Source organism: Seriola lalandi, unplaced genomic scaffold (genome assembly GCF_002814215.2).
Source record: "Seriola lalandi dorsalis isolate HSWRI2012SDOR001 ecotype SW California unplaced genomic scaffold, Sedor1 jcf7180002054795, whole genome shotgun sequence".
NCBI lineage: Eukaryota > Metazoa > Chordata > Actinopteri > Carangiformes > Carangidae > Seriola > Seriola lalandi.
In genome coordinates this window covers 3,168,117-3,188,872 of record NW_019525348.1, presented here as the reverse complement: position 1 = coordinate 3,188,872, position 20,756 = coordinate 3,168,117, and the positions used below count along the sequence as shown (strand labels likewise).

The window sequence follows — 20,756 nt, the reverse complement described above, 5'->3', positions numbered from 1 at the left end:
TAGCCTCTGTGACGTCACCCATAGGTGTTTATTTCTGCTGTACTTATCTTTTAACATGAAAGTCTATGGGGATTGACTGTCTTTCAGTCAAGCGGCCATTTGAAGAGCTGCAGTCATCTGCTCATCTTGTCCACGAACAACTTGTATGACAAGAGCTGTTTCCTCTGCCAGGAATATGCTCTCGACCAAAATAAGATTAAAAATACATTTTCTTTCAAAATGTCACTAAAACAAAAATGTATCTATCTCACATACAGTCAATGTTACTTTAAGTTATTGTGAATTTGGACATGTCCAACATGTTTATCTTGGACATAACATTTTTTTTATTATTATTTATTTTGACAATTTTGCTCTTGTTTCATTGTATGTTTCTTATGTCTGCCTTTTTCTTATGTGGCGTTATTTCACTTATTTCCTGATGCTTGGCTTGTTTTGCTATTTCTTGTTCTGTTGATAGTGTGTTATTTTACATTGCCTGAGGTTCATAATTACTCACTCCCAAGAATGATAATGGTAAACATGCGGGGCAAGGTCAGAGCCATTAGATACATGGGACTGTGTACGACAAGGAGGAAAAATGTAGTGAAACACACCTTCTTCATAGCAGACATTTTTACCTGTCAAGATGTTCATGAATTATATTTTATCGCTGTAGCTTCCTCAGTAATGTTATCACTCTCAAAGGAAAGAAAAAGTTTGGGAACCCCTATGGTAGACTACAGTATATTGAATTGCGATCACCTTCAAATATTCATAAACTCCGACTTATGGCCATAGTCTAATGATAAAGAAGAGCTGATGGGTCTCAGTCTGCTCAGGCCTTGGTAACACTGGTTGACCTCCATGGTTGAGACTTGAAGCCTGAAAAACTGGCCTGAGATCAGAATCAAGCTAACCTGCCATACAGCACATTAGTTTCAGGTTATTAGTAGCCACTCCACCAGCAGACCTAGACTTTCAATAAACTGGTTTGAAGAAGAGACATTTCTGTGAACCCTGTTCGTGAAACCGGCATTTCCTGAATTTCAGATCAATATATCCATTTAACTCTCCCCTTCTGACATCCCCCGAAAAGCCTGAGCGTGTGTCCCTGTAGCCCAGCCTATTCCTGCCAGCCATTTTCTACCGTGTTTCTACATTTCTACGTTTTCTACTAGTGAATCCTCAGTGCAGCAACAAACGATAAACTCCTATTCTACATATCTGTAACTGAATGCAGAGCCAAGAGCTATATATGGTAATTGCTCATATGTATACAGATGTGATTTTTTTTCAGTCATAACTGTTGCTGTCAAACCATTTTCTGTGAGTTTTTGTTTAAATTTTGGTTTCCTTGGTGACACATACAGTAACGCACCGTCTCTTAGGCCTAAGGATAAGAACAGTAAGTGCCTGCAGCTGTGATAGACATCAACGGAGCAAGCGTAGGCTTATGGGTTGGACTTCCCCAGCTCCTCACAAACACTAAAGTTGAGTGATATTGTGCGTTCTGTTATGCAACACTTGTCGCATCTTTATGGCTGAATGAATTTTTAAACTATCTATAAACACAACTGATACAGAAGTTGTTTTTCCTCCCGCTGACGACAGCGTCACACACACATGAGCAGAAAGCACTCTTACAGTACTGACAGGAAACAATTGGGCTTCACACTCTGTCTGATAGTGATGCCTTATTTCACCCTGATTCTTCTCACATGTATTGTTTGACAAGTGTAATGGGCTTATTTCTGAGCACAAAGGCAAATCTGAGGCTGCTTTTATGTCTTCCCCTGTGGTATGAGAGCTTGGGCAGATGTGTGGTGGGTGGATAAAACGACAGTGTTGACAATATCTTCTTATCTGCTGGCTTTGACCTGATGGGTGCAAGGCCACGGCTGGATGCGCCTCCCTTATCACCATATCTATGTCTGCAGGGCCAACCCAGAGCTGCAAATTTCTTTTTTTTTCCTTTTTTTTTTTTTTACACCACCATGACTCCAGGTTTCAGGTGGGCTTTTTGTTCTCTGTGCAGGCAGAATGCAGGCTGTGGGCTGAGGAACAATACTGTGTTCACAGAGCAGGGAAGAAACTGCACGTAGCGATCCCCACATCATATTATGCAAGGGAACTCCCTGTTACCCCTGTTTCCAAACAAGTATGGTTTTGGTTTTTTACCTTTCATTTAGAAAGTTCACATACCACTGCCAAATCAAATAAACACGATCATCCCAGAAAGAGACCAAACTAACTTAAGGTCATCAAACTCCCTGCTGTTGTTTGTTTTGTTTTGTTTTGTTTTGTTTTCTGTTCTTTTCTTTTTCACATAGAAAATTTCCGAAATCGTTAATCATGGCATTGTTTCTATGTGCAGATGAAAAAGATAATTTGAGAAAAAAAAGAACAAAAACACAAACACAGGCATGTGAAAAAATCCCCAAAAAAAGAAAAAAAAGAAAAAGAAATACAAAATGCGGTGTTGCAAGGGTGGTTATACTGATGTATAATATGGAAAACATTGAGTAAATCTCTAGTTATCCCCCACAGCATATTCCATTTGTAACACTTGAATAAAACCCAGTAAGGACAGCTCCATGTTTGCTGGCTGCAGGTCCAAGGTTGATGTGATAATACATGTGTTCAGTAACTTTTTAAATCCTGGTGCACACAGAGTTCACTGCAGAGAAGAGAGGAGCAAATCATAAAGGTGAGCCACTGTTTGAGCTTCTTATTATAGAATTATGATTATGAGCAGCATAATATGAATTTATAGGTTATACTATGCAAGATAATGATATATTCTGGACAGAAAAAGGTTTAGGTGCAGTACATAAAAATGAGATTGGAAAGATTCTACCGTAAATGAAACTTGTAAAAGAACTTGCAGCGACTGATGAGTTATCAGTTATTATTACTTGTGTGCAGTATATAGGTAGTTTTAAACAACACAGTCCTTAGACTGTTGGAGGTCTTCTATTGAACTTTGGCCACTGATTATGCACTCACGTGTTGTGGCGATAAGGACGGATAAGGAACAACGAAAGTTCTTCTCAAAGACAGTTATGTTCCAAAATGGGTTAAATGTGTCACTAGATTTCACCCACATCTCTACTATAAAAATACAACATAGAAACGTGTAATAGCAATATCAACATAAAGCCACTAAATGTCAGATGACAAGGTTGACAGGTGTGCAATAATTGAATGTGTTACTACTGCTTATTATGGTAGAGTGATTTTGATTTAAAAAGTAACATTTCAACTTAATGCAATTTTAACAGTCTGAATGACATACCTGCACAGTGCCTTGGATAAAATCGTCTGCTAAATGGGTAAATGCAAATCGAACATATGCAAACAATAGTACTGTGAACCAGTAGAGCTGTAGCCTGAAACGGACACTCCATACAGTGTGATTCTATGGTAAGGATGATGATGACATAACGACAGCATTTTCTTACCAAGAACAAGCACACTGAGGGGCAATAACAAACCTATTTGTGCTGATAACTCAGAGGACGTATTAATCATTGAGGAGGAGCATAAACACTTAACTGCTCTAGTATTTTCCATAGACACATACATCTTTGGGATTGTGGAGCATTACCCCATAATAGTAGTAGTTATAATTATAATAATAATAATAATAATAATAATAATAATAATAATAATAATAATAATAATGATAATAATGAAGTTTATTCAACTAAAACCTTTCAGAAACAATGTAACAAAGTACTTTATATGTTAGAAAGTGGATGGAAAGCAACAGCTAACTATGGATGGTCAGAAATGTACCAAAGATCAAGTACACACAGACAAACAAACGGCACCAGCCACCTTTGGATTTTAATGATAAACTGATAGTCACTGGGGATGTGTTTGAGCGAAACATGCATAGTAAGTTGTTTTTATTATGACGTCGACGCGGATAAAGCCCCGGAACCTTTCATTGTGGCGCGATAGCACGTACGGAATGTTTTGATAGTTACACCGGAGAGCCGTCAAGCCGAGAAGTGCCTCCTTCCTCACCTGTACTGTAAGGTCTGTAATATTGTCAATTTTGTTATTATTTGAATATGACTTGCTCGTGTAAATGGCTGCTGTTTTATATATTGGATATGAGCGGTTTGTTGCGTTTTAACCTTTAACCTTGGCGAGTAACTTTGTTTTGAGTGTTCATGTTTCGTAAGTGGCGACCTTTAGCTAGCAGCAGGACTTCGTCATTAGCAGCTAATTGATATGGTTAAATAATCATGTTGATGAAACCAAGATTGCAGAAGACCAGGCACGACTGAGACCCTGTCAGACGTTGACTTTCTCAGTGTGTTCAGGTTGTGAAAAGCTTCTGTGTGACTGCTGGCTAACACGCCCTGCTGGTGATTAAGTGTTGATCCAATTATCTAAGCTAGTTGACCAGCCATTCTTAACGTAGCTTCTACTATAATACTATGCTACAGATTCATGAATTCTCTTAAACTCATTTGTCAGATAGAGCTTTTCTTTCTCATAGTGTAAGTTCCCCCGAAACCAGAAGCAGGACAGAGGCAAAATGTTAAGTTAAAGGGTACAGACACTGTACAGACGTTTAATAAGATGTCATTCACCTCCTGTATCTGTGTGTACCAGTGTTTCCCCTTGACTTAGCTTAGCAGTCTGTTTATGGTCAGTCATTTGTGCTGTGTGTTGAAACCAGTGTGAAAAGAATGAAGTCAATAACTATAGTTACTATAGTACGTATACTACTCTAATCAGCCAGGGAGAAACTCAGTGCAGATCATCCCTCCACTCAGTGTTAAAGGTGAAAGGTCACTATCTGATCAAGATGTTGCTGTTATTGTGTATTTTAAATTAAACCTAAAACATGCACTCTCGTCTGGTATTTGAACTGTCTTATATGGATGCTCATCATTTGACTTTGGCTACTTAGCAATCATGACCACAGCACTATTATACTGTATGTCACCATAACACACACTGTTGACAGTTGTTAAAGTAGCTGATTATCAGTCGATACTTGCTTCAGTATTATCATCAGATGTTCCAAATAACATGAAAGTAATAGACTCTGTACTTAGTTACATGACCACAAGTCCAAACATGTTGCTTGCATAATAAAGTTATTCTCTACGTTAAAAATGCTGCTGATTATGTACTTATGAAATTGTAATCCATTTTTTATTGTTTAAATTATTAGTCTTTTAATTGCGTAGTTGATAGGTCTGAAAATTAATAGACAACAATTTTGATGATAGTTTATCAAGCACAAATGTTACAAATATTGCTTTTTGACAGTGGGAAGGACAAAACAAGATAACATGGGCTCTACGAAATTGTTGTGGGCATTTCTTGTTGACATTTCATAGACTAAACAATTAATTGATCAATACAAAAAATAATCAGCAAAATAATTGATGATGGGAGAAATTGAGTCACAGGAAGCAGCAGGTTGTAAATGGCTATTTTAACAGACTACTACAGGTAATTGTCAATGATGTAAACCCAGACTTACCTGTGATGCTTTTGTTTGTTTGATGCATTTCCATCTTGATATCTAAACCATATCTAAAGTGTATGTGAGTGAGTATGTGTTCTTTTCTCTTTTTGTTTATAGAAAGCAGCAAAATGCTCATAAAGTCAGTAACCTAAAACATTTCCTCATATATTTTATAGGCACTCTTTGCAGACCTGCAGGATGGCCCAGGCAGACAGCAAGGTGCTGGTTCTGGGAGCACTTGCTGGAGTGGCTGGGATCAGTTTGGCTGTGGTGTATTACCAGGGCTTTAGGTCAAGACGAAGAGGCTCGTGCCCGGCATTCTACCTCAATCGCACTAATGAACAGGGGAATGGCGTCATGTTGGTGGATGGTCCAGGTCTGGCCACGGGTCAGGCTGAGGTGCTGGAGCGCCTCGAGGCCCTGATCCAGTGTGTGTCCGAACTGAAGGATGAGATGAAGGCGTTGAAGAATGCTCTGCCAACGCTGCAGGACCAAGTACGAGAGGAGCTTAGGGGACGCGAAGAAGCACGTCGAGCCAGCCCTCTGCACAGGACCACGCCAACACGGAGGAAAAGAGCTGCAGGCACTATCACTGCCACCACAGCTGGGGGTCGGAGCTCAGAGGAGGCAGAGAGCGAGGGAGGGTGAGTGTTTTAAACGCTCTAAACAAGGGAGAATATGCATTACTTTCAGTATTCAATTTAATAATGTATCCATACATAATTCTTTTAAATTATGTAAACTCACATGACAGTGGTGCATTTTCTTCAGTCTACCCCTCAGAGCAAACCTCAAAGTTATACTGCTAATGTTTATCCTCTTCCCCTCTCAATGACACGCTCACACTTACATGCCTTATTTGAATCCATCCGTTGTTCACAGGATTCAGATATTCACAGAGATTCTATTCATTCTTTGACTCTTATGGGTGGAGAAAAAAAACACACACACACACACACACACACTATTCGTGGGTGTTTTGTAGATCAAATATTAATTCCTCCTTATGGAAGACTTAAACCCCCTGATTGGAGGTAATTTTATGGATGGTTGCTCCCATGACAATTATTAATCTGCTAGATCATCTTTAGCTAAAACAACTGTACAGTGTGTCCATCAAAAACTTTGTACACTAATCACACACTGTACCGAGCAACAAATGGATATATTAATGAATCTGAATGATCCCAACATTACAGTCCATTAATTCCAATGAGAGCATCTCATTTCTCACACATTGTCCTGAAAAAGCACCTTCCATTTCTGCAGGTACCGTACGCTATAGTACCCAAAATGCAAGCGCACAAGGTTCTCACTCTAACTGCCCACACACATGAATGGCATGGAATTGAATGCCTGGGATGACCAGGACATTTTATTCTTAGGTGTACTGCAGTTTATATAAAGAAAGACGTGTGTAGCAAAAAGTCTTTCTGAATCCCAAGGGATCATGTGACTTTTTGATTGCGCCCACTATGCCAGATTCCAGCACAGTGCAGTGCTGCTCTGGTGGGCTGGTGCAGTATCAGGCGGTTGTCTGTAACTGCAGTGGCCGCCTAACATACGACTTACTAATGAATTTGTTTTTTTAAATAATTACACATTTGTATAGTAAAGATACAGAGTAGTGTCTTGTGCTGTGTTCTCCACTAGTGACTAACAGGATAAAGAATATGGTTTTGAAATTATTTTGTATTTTTGTATGAATATTAAAGAAGATAGTTTCTCTAATGATTATTTCATATGTAGCTTTGAACATGAGGAACAATTGACAGTGTGAGAATGTCAGTCAGTTAAATGAACTCGAGTGTTGGTGAAAGTTGATTCTTGTTCTAAATAGGTCACCAGATGAGGAGTGTGTGGTTTTCTGTGAATCAAAACATATAAACTGTTGAGATTAGATCAGTTAGATGTTAGATCAGAGTGTGTGGAGTTGTGAAATAGACAGTTTCACGTGCTCCTTTCAGATCTGTGTTTTTATTCTGGGACTTATTTATCTCAAACTGCCTGCTATGCAGCCTCTCAGTTGAACCTCACTTCCCCACTTTCTGATAGGCCGAACAGGCATAGGCCTGCCGAGGGTCAGTACTACTAACTAAAACTAAGTAACGTAGCATAATTAATTGGAAATTGCAACTTCTGATATACATCTGGTTATTGGAGTGGACAGCACAAACATCCACTGCAGCAAAGATTACAGCAGGATGTCTCTGTTCTGTAAATATTATACCCATTATCTGCTTGTTGTGTGACATAACAATGGATTTAGTCTTTCAATCACAATCCATCAATAAAATTGAAAGATTGGTGTTAAAATGCAAACTGAAATGGAAAACATCCCGCTGTAAGGAAATACAAAAGCTAACATTGCTAGTAAAATGTTATTCTGCTGTCACCAAATGACTATATAGTAAACCTGCACCACTGTTTATTTGTATATTTGAGTCCATGAAGTACCTATGATATTACTCAGGTTGACTGTTTGGGAGAATGAGCTTTGCTCCGAGCAGAAGGCTGTAGAGAGAAATCTGTGACGAACTGAAAGACCATTGAAAACCTAACGTTCAGAGCAGGCTGACATCTGTGCTTTTGTCTCAGAGAGATTACTTACATACATTTACCTCATTATTTGAAACTTTAGCCATGTTTAATATGGACATCTGACATTGTAGCATTAGTAGCATCTGGCAGAAAATAAGGAAAAACAAAATAGGTCTTCTTTAAAATTTTTACATTAATCAAGTTTAGATTTCATTGATCACATATGATATTAACATATAGATGCTGATATTAAATAAACACATTTTCTTTTAGGTCATTGTTCAGAAACAGCGCTTGTAATATTTTAGAGTCACTGTCATTATTACATAGTTTCTACAGCAGACTCCAGACAACAGCTGGGCAGATGTTGGTGTAAAATGTATTAAAATGGCTGTAAAATATCTACCTCTGTTACATTCTTTAGAACACAAACCAATGCATTTATAATAATATAGTCCAATATATTAGAATCAGCCACAAACTTTCTTTAGGATCCAATCATGTAAATCATTCCTGAAGGATAAATTCACAACAGATAAACATCTCAACAGGTGGCAAACTGTCATTTGATTTCAGGTTAATTTCCACATGAACAACCTTATATATTGATCAGTATGCAGATCAAAAATCCTGTGGACCTCACACTTAACCAGTTAAACTCGCCTACTCGTTTTATGCACTAAATTATAGTTGTGACGGTTTGTATATGTGCCTCAGGTGCTGCAGAGAACAGCAGACTAATCAAGCACTGCATGCCCAGTCATCCACCTCTACCCTCAGCCAAATGCCTTGAACTCATGCCAACCTTAGAGAGTATAAACAACAGATGTGTTCCTTTTGAATGGACTGCCATTTAAAATCTCATCTTATAAAAACAAATATCCACAGTTAAATGCTGATGATTAAGCCGAGGGTTTAATGTTTTCAGCAGCCAGGCAGACTTCAGTTTTTCTTGGACACGATTATATATATTCTCAGCACGCGACTCAGCTTTGAGTTTTGGTGGTGTAGCACATGGAGGTCTACACAGGGGCCAGGATGGAGATTTTGTCTGTCATTCGAGTACTTAACCTGGATTGACCACTGCTTCAGTTGTGTAGGAAGTAGAGCATGAGAAGTGCCAAGAAGACTTCAAAACACAAGTGCAGCAGCTCTCACCTAGCCACACAGGTTTTACGTGTGCACTAAGCCTCAGATCAGAGCTGTGTGGCTCCTCCCCATCTCTGTTACTTTCCTCACAATGATTAATCAACTGCCTTAGAGCAATCTTTTACAACTACAACAACATAAAGTGGGCCAGCTGAACATCCAGTAATCAGTGTTGTGTTTTACCATCTGTGTCCTCTAAGAATCACGTTCCTTTTTTTTGTTTATGTTGTTTCCAGGAAAGACACCAACGTCACTTGTTATATAACGTTTAAGATGCTTGAGATAATTCAGATGCATGTGGGCAGGAACATTTTGTGAATGCGGTTTTCTTGGTTCTTGTCTCTTGAACGTTAATGTAGCATCTGTATTCATTTCATTTTCAAGCAGTAAATCTTATTTAACCTGTTTCAACCAGCGTGAAAAGTTGTGCTATCACCCTAAAAGTATTTCAGGTCATGTGCATTTGTTGCCATTGGAAGTAAGACAGCTCATAGACAGGTGATCATATGAGTCTTCTTTTTGATGGATAAACATGTCAGATCATCCTGCCTGTACTTATGTTAGCATCACCCTGCTCACTGGCTAGAGGAGCAGGTGGAGGTGCGAGACAGCCTGTTTGAGTGACAGTCGTTGGCTGCATCAAATGCTCTTAATTACAGCTCAGGTTATTATGCTTGAAAAGAAATCACATCACGCACACACCTCCCATAATTAAAGAGCCTTTCCTGCCGCTCTGTTATTTGCATGAGCAGAGGGTGTGGGGGTGAGTGGGAATAGCACAGTGAAGAAATTCCAGCCCCTTAGGGAATCGTGTGTGTTCTCCCAAAGGAGCCAGTTACACCCCTAATCCTCACATCCATTTAAAGGCTCTCGGTGTCTGCTCAGCCTGTGGAAGTATAATATCTCAGCACAATACGCCCATGAGAGCCGTGATTCTAAAGGCCGGGTAGTAGTCATTGCATGTTTGTTAAAATGTAAAGCCTTAATAATACATTTAAAATGAGCAGGATTAGTGTATTTATTGCTTGGTGCAAAATGTAAGTTTGCAAGCACCCATCTCAAGGTGCTGCATGCTCTCAGTTTTACAAGCAATGAGCAACTGATTTAATAAATTAGCGAGAAAAAAAATCTTAAATTTCAAATTTTTATATACTAATGTTGTTATTGGGGCAACACATTTCCAACAGGGGGCATCATGCACATATAAACAGGGCCTTCCACAAATCTTCATGCAAGCTGTGCTGCAGAACATCACAAATAAGCAAACGACTGTTTTTATAACTTTCTGGAGTTGATTGCTTAATGATTTTGTGTTGACATGTTATTTCTGGTTGTATAATTAGATTGATTACAAAATATAGAAATTATTGTTTTTCTTTTTCTTTGTAGATCAGACTTTGTCCTGTGTGCTTACAGAGAGATTTCAAGTGTGACCAGTGTTGGCACATTGATAAAACAGTCTAGGTCCAATCGGAGTCTGTGTCGTCATAATAATAATAATAATAATAATAATAATAACAATAATGTTCACCAGTAACAGAACAATTAGTGTGACAAGATGTCAAAATTATGAAGCGGGGTTGTGTCGATCACAATAGGGAACATGTAGACCCAGCCACTGGCACGTTGAACTCCATTCACTCCTCATATGTCACAACAGCGTCTTCAGCGCTACCTCTCTTCAGGTAAGGAGACCCATCAATCACCCTGTCCGTGTGCCAAGCTGTCAAAGGCCTCATTTAAAAGTGTCTTGTAGGAACTTGTAATTCCTTGAACAGTTCCCACTAAGTTTATTATTCACATCACGTCGCTGTAGCTCAAGGATATTACCTCTTCTTTTTTCCTTGTCCAAAAAATTGCATTTATGCCACTGGATAGTTGTTGATTTAAGCAGATTTAAGAAGCAGTTTTGTTTAGTGACGGGGCAAGCCTGGTCGACACACACAGAAATGTTTAGAAGGAGAGAAAGGAGCTCATTGTCTGCTTTGTGATTAAAAGCTTTAGTCTGTCTTCCCCGTGACGTCATCGTACATGTTGCTCCGCAGCTGTCCGCATCCAAATCATTCACATTAATATCTTCAGATTCATACTTCAAAGAAAAGCTCTTAGACAAATAAACATATTTATTAAGTTGAGTTTTAAGAGTACAGTATACAGAGAGCATACACTTTCACCTGTCTGTTGTGTCCCCAGTCAATTGTCCGTCTATACCTGACTTCATTCATGTCTGCTTTAAAGCTCCAAATTTTACACTTTTCCAGTGTTATTTAAAGCGTTGATCCATGCGACGATATATTTGTGGTTTTTAAGGTCGGTGAGCCAATCAGAAGATAGGAGGCTCTGAGCTTCTCTTCTGATTGGCTGACTGTTGGCTGAGTGATTGAATAAAAAATTTACAGATTTCAGGTAAACACCACAAACTAAATCCTGCAAAACTGGATGGTGGGTCCAGGTGAGCGGGGGTTGTGGCATGGCTGAGGATGGTGACTGCTTTGATGATTGGTTTATGACATCACAAAGTTACAGAAGTCCTGACGGCTGGTTTTAAAGCTCAGTTTCTGAATACAGGCTGTGTGCATTTCTCTGTGGACTGAGGCTTTGAAACTTTCACAGTATCAATATAGAACCTAGAACTGCTTTATAATCAAACAACACATGGACATCTACCTTTATACTATATGGGACCTTTTAATGGTCCAACAACCTTGACTTTAAAACGCTCATGCAAATTTGGGGAATAAAGAAATGTTGATATTTCCAATTTTCTGTGTTACATTAAAACAGCTATAATCACTAGTTTTTATATTAACAATAGATCACCTGCCTACATATATCTGAAAGCAGTCACTCTTAGTGATGAACCCACAGAGAATTATCAATGTTTTCACCTGCAGCTGTGTGCTTATTGAGTGTCCTTGATGATTTGGTAAATCTATTATTCGAGAAGTGAACTTCTCTTCATGTCACTGGCTCTTTTTCATTCACATTTCTTTTCTGTTTCTCAGAAATTTCTAGAGTTTCATTGTCTGTTAGTGAACGTGTCATTCTGTCTCCTGTTCAAATTTATTTATCGCCTCTTTGCCTTTTGGCAGAATCACAAGCCAGAGCGTCATTTGTATACAACTATGCACAAACCCCAGTCTCCAAACTTGTTTCTTCCTCCTACTATTTTAAGAACAAAGAGAAGAGTTACTTATGGTTGCATGAACACACAAGGTGAATGGTTGTATTCATTATTAACTTGTGACGTTATTGTGTGTCTGTGAGAGATAAATGACAGGTTATTTTTCATCCCATGTCTATTTTCCACCTGTATTACTTAACACAACCGAGCAGGGTATAGTTAGAAACCCGGTCTGTTGTCAGCAGGTGGCTCAGCAGCTGAAAGTGGAAGTTAAAATCTAAAGAGTCAATCCCTGTCCAGCCTTTTGGGGGGTGTTGAGAACGAACAACTGGACTCTCTCCAGTCAAGTCAGCCATTGTTGTAGCACAGGCTTTCCTTGGTACTGCCACCACAGCTCCACACACTGAATAAGACGGGCTGCATGTTCCAAGGCCCGGTCGATGTTGGGATGGTAACTCAGGTTTGTTTTGAATAGTGTAACCAGGGAGACTGCCATTACTAAGCCCTATTGAGAGATCCCGTCATTGCCCCTTTGGGTCTGTATACTGAAAGGCTGATCTCACCCAGTGAGTACACAGCCTCTTAAAAACAAAACTTGAACCTTTCCAGTCTTTGACTTTACATAGTGAGAGTGTTGTGAGGTTGGACTCAGCACGGGTAGATACTGCACTGTTTCGTTTAGCTGAATACAAAGAAGAAGATAAAACCTGATATTGAAGTGGGCCAGATTTACTGATTCTGGTTCTGACTTGGTTTAATGAGTTCTGCTTATTATACATTTCAGTTATCGGTTTTAAAATACCTGTGTATGTTAGATTAGCTATATTACTGTAAACAAAACTCCCCCATGCACAGGCAATATTGGTAATCAGGTGCTGGTTGTTTGCAGGAAGTGAAAATCAAAATGAACCACCGCACACTGAGATGACTTCACTGTGACTTTGATTAGAGCAAATAACACATTTCTCCTTTGGCTTCTGCAGGTTCACTCAGTAGAATTACAAGAGCATTCACAGGTGCAATAAATACATATACATGGATCACATGACAAATTATCACAGTTACACAAATAAGGAAATTAACAACTATATACACAACTGACATCTCTATTACTGGATTACCTTATTTAGGATTACCATAGAGATAAATGATTTTACTCATTATCAATTAAACTAACATTCTTTTGACTGAACTCAATATCTCCGGGTTCAGACTTTTTCTTGGAAAAAAACCCAGCAATTTACAGACGTCGGACTGGAAAAATTTGATATGAATTTTTAAATGACTGAACGATTAAATGGGAGGTTGGAAAAAATAATCCAAAGCTCATTCAAGAATGAAAAAAATTGTTAGTCGCAGCCCTACTCCAAATCTCTTTTTGTTTGATCAACAATGAAAAAAGCCAAAGGTATTTAATTTATAGTGATGTAAAACAGAAAAGCAAGCAGCTGCTCATATTTGTGAGCTTATGAATGTTTGTGTATTTTTTAATTTTGTTAAATTTTTGCATGTAAGAACAGGTTTTAAATGCTCTTTTCCGCCCTGCCCTCGAATTTGCCTGCAGAAAATAATTTCATTTCTTGTCATGTGTGAGTCATAGGAAGGCCTGCTGGTATATTATGTACCTAGATAGTGTTGGTGTAAAGATGACAGTATTTAAACTTGTTCTTTCAAAGCCGTGCACTTCTAGAAACATTGCAAGGATAATAATGGTTCCCGCACAAACATATATGCATTACATAAAAACACACAGTATTACAAATAGATCCTTAGCTCCTTTTTTCTTTCAACTCAAGTGATTCATGAGCCGTGGAATGGCGTGACAGGAATGCGCTGATCACTCAGTACTGAGCTGCCTGTCTCTCCAGCTCCACTGAGTAAATAACTGCAGGGAGGGAGGAAAAACGGACTGCTGAATGAATAAAAGAACAAAAGGATGAATGAATGAATTAGGGATGAATGAATGACACAAAGTACAATAATGTGACTGTCTTGCTACAGTTTAATGGCAGGCCTGTTTATTGCTCTATAATATGGTGTGGCCAGACAGAAAAAGGAAGAGTAAACACTGAAGCACACCCATTCAGATTTTTTAAAGCTGGGGTGTATTGGCCAATAAACGGTTTGAGCCTTGCCTGCAGGTTTTAGGGTTTACTCAGGGGTTAGTGCAGAGAGCGACATTGTAGAAAGGCTTTGGTGCACGATCCCAAAATGATGGTATGAAAACAGATGGAGATTAAAATGAAGATACTGTAAAGTCTAGTTTCTTGCAGTTACAGTGATTCTCCGTTTCCTACTAAGCCACTGAATGTGAATGAAGTACAGTCTGACAGGTCACACAGTTCACACTCTATATCACAAAAAATTTCAACTACTTCTACTTTAAAGCTAGAATATGTAACTTTTGAAAGAATGAAAAACAAAATCTTCATTAAAGTTAAATTAATGAGCAATAAAAAGCAGCCTTTGCTCAGTTTAATACACTCGGGGGTCTTGCCTTCACAGCCTTACTTGGTCTGTTATGACCAGTAGATAATGGTGGCTAAAGTTAGCTGATGTGTGCAAATTTTAGATAGATATTGCTGTGTAATGGGGCTTTCAGACAGGATGCGGTCTTAGCTTTGCTCGGCACTCAGGTCAGCGTACACTTCAGGGGAGTCGCGGAGGACGGAGCAAACATAGGAGGAGTTTTCCAAACTTCTAGCGGGACACATCACTGTGAAGTGGGAAACCCTTACTGTGTTTACAGTCTATTGTTGCCAGCAACAAAGATGCATCTTTCCAGTGCTAAGAAACAGGCGTTAGCACCAGGGACTGGCAACCTTTCCACAGTGACCGGTTATAGGTCTACATTTCCTTTACTTTCCGTGCCTGGCTAGAAGCCATATTTCTATTGGCTGTGCGGGTGCCGGGCAGCGTGCTTGCGTGACAAATCATCGTGAGGTTAACTAATGTTTTCTCCACTTGGGGGCAGCAAAAACAAATAATTTCATTCATTATTAATATAGAAATATGAATATAGTAGAATTTCAACACTGACAAATTGTGATCTTTAAAGTTGATATGGTGAACTTGTTAGCTAACAGTTGCTTGTACACACACTCAGAAACGGGAAGCAACATTAGCATTCATTTAGGGTTTGTCTTTCTGATCTGGTGAATGTAAGTCTGATCTTCTTCTTGTAAAGAATTGTGATTTATTTTTTTATATAAAAATATTAACTGTAGCAGCTTAAAAGCAGATTTATTTTAATTTAAATCGCAATACGTTTACATCATAACAGAGAACACAACATTGTGTAGATTCCCTTCATCTAAGCACGCACCATTGCAGCTCTGTTTGTGTTGTTGACTTTGTCAGCTGCGGAGCTTCATTCTTGACAGTTCCTTTTTATTGACTGAAGAAAATCTCAGCAGCTCAAGTGCCCTCATATTACTCCTGTAATCACAGCACTCTGGGTTGAAGGTGTGTGTGTTGTGGGGTGGAGTCAGGAAGCAGCCTCCAGCACGAGGCACCTGTTGGGTCTGTGGTGTTTCTGTCTGTGGCCCGCTCTGACACATCCCCCCAGAACCGTGGCTCGCAGCCCAAAATGTTCCCTTAACCATCAATGACGCACATGCAGCCGCTGCCAACACTCAATAGAGGCTTTTCATATTTTCACCCTTGTCTATTTCTTTCATTGCTACCTGTACTGTTAATATAGCTATTTTGTTTTACTGCTGCTTCTTAAGTGCTAGCTTGGGGTGTTAGTTCATACAGCTACAGTAGTTGAAAGGCTACCATAAAGCATCTAATGTGAGCGTTGCGTGCCTCACCCTGACAAACAAGTCTCCCTGTGTTCATGTAAAAGCCTTCGGGTATCCACGTTAAGACGTCAAGAGTTTCTTAACAGCTAGTATTCATAAACAATTAAGTGACCCAATGTAAACAAACCTGGTGCCATTTGGGTGTAAACAGGCAGTGAAGATTGATCCTTTACAATCAGCACAGCATGGCAGAAAAACGGCTCGTAAAAACGCCCATTAAAACGGGATTTTGATTGATCTGAAACACTTCTCAGCTGATGTGTTTTCATTCCACCTCACCAGTAGGATATGGTTTTAGATTGAGGTTCCAGGACGCAGGCCATTGTCTTACATTTTTTAGGGAAACGAGCAACATTTGGGCTGTTTATTCATGCTTTGCGTGGGTGAAGCTGCACATCAGGAGGATGGAGACAGTCTTGTCTTGTGATTGGACCTGCCAGGGTATTCAGTGCAGCTCTTTAATTTTTAAATGTTTCCTTTATTTAAGCAGTGAAAATAGTCTCATTGAGATTGGGTTCCCTTGTTCAAGAGAGACTAAAATAAACATTTTATACATAGACAGACATAAATGTGACGCAAGTATGAAAACATCAGTATAACCTTTCAAAATGTTCCAGTGAAATAATCCACAGCAAACAAAACAAACTGCAGCAAAACTGATACTGCACCTTTTCTTTAACTGACACATTCTGCCCTCTGTTTTTTTTGTGCATTCAGGTATATGACTGCACTGACAGACTCTGAGGAAGAAGAGCCAAGTGATGCAGAACAGAGGGATGAAGAACAGCCTGCGGACAAGTTATGTGTCCTCCTTGAGCGGATCGACTGTCTGCATCAGGGCACTGAGTCTGACAAAAGGGAAAGTCTCAAAATCCTCTTGGAGCAGAGAGAGGAGGTGTGATTAACTGGTTGTTGACCCTGCATATATTCACTTTGTAGCTGTTTGGCTGTGTCCTAACACTTTGATGTACTTCTGTAGTTTGAACAGAACTCATCATTTCTGTGGCGCCTAATCCGAGCTTACTGTGATGTCCATGACGTCAGCTCCACTCAGGAGGAGAAGAAGACCCACGCAGAAACTGGTAATTTACCAAACCTTGTTTTATGCCTCATTTGCTGAGCATCCCAGTAAGGATGTGAGGTACTATAATGTCATAACCACAGCTGGAGCCTCAGATGTCAGTGTCTCATTTGGGAAAATCTAAATCCGTGCAATTCTGTATTTCTGCAATGATCTCAGTCAGTTGGTTTGAGTTGTTGGCCCACGATGAATTGGCAACTTAGAAAATACACGTGGCAACAGTCCACAATGGATCAGATAGGATTAACTGCAAGTGTGATCTTCACGTGGTGCATAGTCATCCATTTTAATAAAGAAGCACTCATAAAGTCTGAGTTGGTACTAATATGTCATATTTCAATATCTGGCTGTATTACTTAAATATCCCCACACAAGTGCTGCTGATGCTAATAACAATATCTAAAAAAGCCTTTGTTAACTGTTTACTGTTTATTTGGTTCTTGATACAAGACACAGACATTTATAGGCAGGTTAAAGGTCAAATCCTCAATAGATTTACTGTGACCTCACAAACATGTTTTTGGCCATCACTGAAGAATTCACACACTAGTAATGACACATTTAACACAAATGTCTAACTGGATAAAACGATGACATGATGACATTTTATATCCAAACGATTAACAGTTTGACGTTGTGATGTTTTGCAAAAACACTAATTCAACACCATAACTCGGGAACAGAAGAAGAGGTTGTGACTTTATTTCTGGCTGGTTGATGGAGGCATACAACCACAAGATGGTAAATCTTTTTTTAAATTTTTTTTTATGTTTTTCAATGTGTAGAAGTGCCACAGTTATGGACAAAGCTTGTTTATTATTTAGATACATCTGGTTTTTTTTTTTGTTTTTTTTTTTTAAATTTGCATAGTAGCACTATTTACTGGACATTCATCGGATATGCCTCAAAGTCAATATCATACAATTTGGCAGATTTGTGACAAGGCCCCTTTTAAGAGTAGGGTACATTGACTGTCTGTGCTTGGCTTGTATTACACTCTAAGACTTTCTACGATAGATTGTAATGCTTTTTTTTGTCACAAACTGAGGCTGTTGTGTGATTCGGTTCTATAGTTCAGACTGGATTGACCTGTTCCTCTGTGATCCTTTTTCATCAGTGTGTCTCTAATTAGAGCTGGCCAGGTGCCCACTGCAGCGACACCTTTGTCGCAGCAAAGTTGAGGGTGTTAGATACATGGATATTTAAAGCAGCAGGGCATCATATTTAACATTCATCAGGATATTAATAGAGCAGATGGAATGAGACACTCTCCACTGGGTGATGAAGGATTTAAAACTGAGCTCTCTTCCTGTATTGCATTTCATACCACTTGTTTTTTATTGCTTTAATCCAGCGCCTGCTGATGTTTCTTGATGTATGCATGTCCTGTTGTGTTTTCTCAGGCAACACACGCCTCAACTCCACTAATCCGCACTCTCTTCTTTTGTCATATGAACAAGAATGTCCGCGGTGAATTGCGTGCGTTGAATATGTGTTTCAGCAGAGCATCATTATCTGTTGTCTTATCTTTCCTCTCCTCTTAGGGAAGAAAGTCGGTGAGGAGGCTGTGAGCCTGAACCCTACATGTGCTGAAAGTCATCAGTGGTAGGTTTGAGTTGTTTCCTTCCTTCCACATTTCATCATTTAACAGCTGCATTTTGTTCTTTTCAATAAAGTCTTTCCAGCTGCCATTTCAAAAGCAAATCAAGCATACGTGAAGATACAGTTTGATGGCATGTGACTTGCTATCACTGAGCCCCATTATGGGAATCACCGATAGTTGAATTAGACAGAATGAAAACATAAAACGGGTACTTTCCCCACATGAGTGGGGCTGTGCTTTTGAGTGACGTGCCTGCCAGTGCCTGGAGCAGCTGTTCCTCAGTGTTTGACTGGCTGTTTGACTCAGGTATTTCTTTGGGCGGTTTAGTAAATGTAACTTGAATGAATCAAGAGGAAACTCTTGAGAAAAAGCCCACAGGGGTAGATGTCAGAGTGACTTAAAATGTACATTATGTTCATTTATTCTTTGGGCCCAATGCTATATGCTTTGCAGACATGCATGTTTGTGAGATAATAAGTAGCTTACCTCCTAAACATCTCCTTCCTGCAGGTCACCCCCTCATCCACCCGATAGCATCACATCCACTTTCAGGAATGTAAACACGGCCCAAGTTCGCTTCGCTCAGATAGACTGACGGTTACACTGGAATAACTCTTGATTAATGGTCGTCTGTTATTGCAGTTGTTGTTGGCAGTTGTGTCACAGCACGAGCTGCACAGCTTTAGTGTTTGAATTTACACAGGTGTTGCACTTGGTGGCAAGGCATTGTTGGGTTGTGTCCAGCCCATAACATTTGTCTGCATTTGATGTACTATGTTCGTGCTGTGGTCTATTCTCTGATTTGTTCTGCAGAAATTACTGAGAAATGATTATTTGGTTGCAGCTAGTGGAAGTTTCTCTGGGTGTTCTTTAGTATAACAGTAAGTTAAGGGAAATTTTGCAGCCATAGGTGATTCTCAGACAAATTAAAGGAAAGGAAATCGGGAGAACCTCATCTCCCCTTGTATACCTCCCCGGTTGCTCTGTGACTCAGGGGAAAAAAAAAACCTTGCTTTAATTAGTTGTGCAGAGAGGGCCTGATGGCATGCATCCCGTTCGTATTTGTGCAGGCCCCAGTGGTGCATTCCCCTCCTGAAACACTGCTCATGTCAAAACTTGACTGCTGATGATACATGGACTCCCTGGCTGCAGTAGTCAGATGAAGATTGCACCAGATGCAACTGTGAGATCAGCTACAAAGTCTGCTTCAAATACACTGACAAAAAAATGATACAAGGCCCCTTTTTATTTAGATTTGGTCAACTCATGTTCAACATTCAGGCCTGGATATATGTACTGCATACGTTAAACAGAGCTTTGTGTTTGCTTGTTTATATAAAACTAGTTTCCAAAGTGTACCTATTTGTTATCGTTAATTACATCCCCTCAATTAGTGTCCTGTGTAATTGAGATCATGTGGTTACTTTCTATATACATGCGTGTGAATATTTCTCCTGGAAAACAGACCCACAACGCCTGCTGGAGCCAGCAGCCCTGTTTGCTCTGTTCGTTAGGGAATAATTAGCGTTAGCTCATGCACATACCGCAGCACCCGAGACGTTAAGTGAAATAGAAGGCCGTGTTTGTTTAGTTAATTAAGACCAACAGCTTTAAAAAAGCTTAATGCTTAATCCTATATCCACTAATGGAATTTGTAAGATTCTTAAACCGAACAGAAACGCAGCCTAAGTTGAATGGACAGGGCAAAGTAGGTAAAGCCGCACTTTGAGAAGGGAGGAGGCAGGGACTGGGGACGGTGCCAGGCAGTGTTGCAAGGAAGTTTATGTCTGAGGTAACTGTTTACTTAGTGTACCGATGCCGTGAGAAAACTTGTCACCTGTTTTCCTGAATGCCGCCCAGCTCGTCACAATTTGGCAGATGTTGTTTAGACATGCTGCCAGTCAGTTCCTGCTCTGCCACTGAAACTACTTATAGAGACTTCTTTACATAGCCTCAGTGAATGTATGGCTTTT

The 20,756-nt window shown here is 39.6% G+C and overlaps 1 protein-coding gene across 2 annotated transcripts in view; it reads left to right on the top strand.

Annotated features, from left to right (window-relative positions):
* The first annotated feature begins 2,543 nt into the window (after positions 1–2,543).
* Positions 2,544–20,756, top strand: part of rmdn2 (regulator of microtubule dynamics 2) — a 31,623-nt gene continuing 13,410 nt past the window's right edge. The window contains exons 1-5 of one of the 2 annotated variants that reach the window (XM_087179196.1): positions 2,544–2,689; positions 5,656–6,123; positions 16,817–16,994; positions 17,079–17,181; positions 18,725–18,785. In XM_087179196.1, the coding sequence (XP_087035322.1) occupies positions 5,678–6,123; positions 16,817–16,994; positions 17,079–17,181; positions 18,725–18,785 (788 nt within the window). In that variant the 5' untranslated portion in view covers positions 2,544–2,689; positions 5,656–5,677. Of the gene's footprint in view, positions 2,690–3,879; positions 4,027–5,655; positions 6,124–16,816; positions 16,995–17,078; positions 17,182–18,724; positions 18,786–20,756 lie in introns of those variants that run through there. The other variant, XM_023425685.2, reaches the window with a different exon arrangement.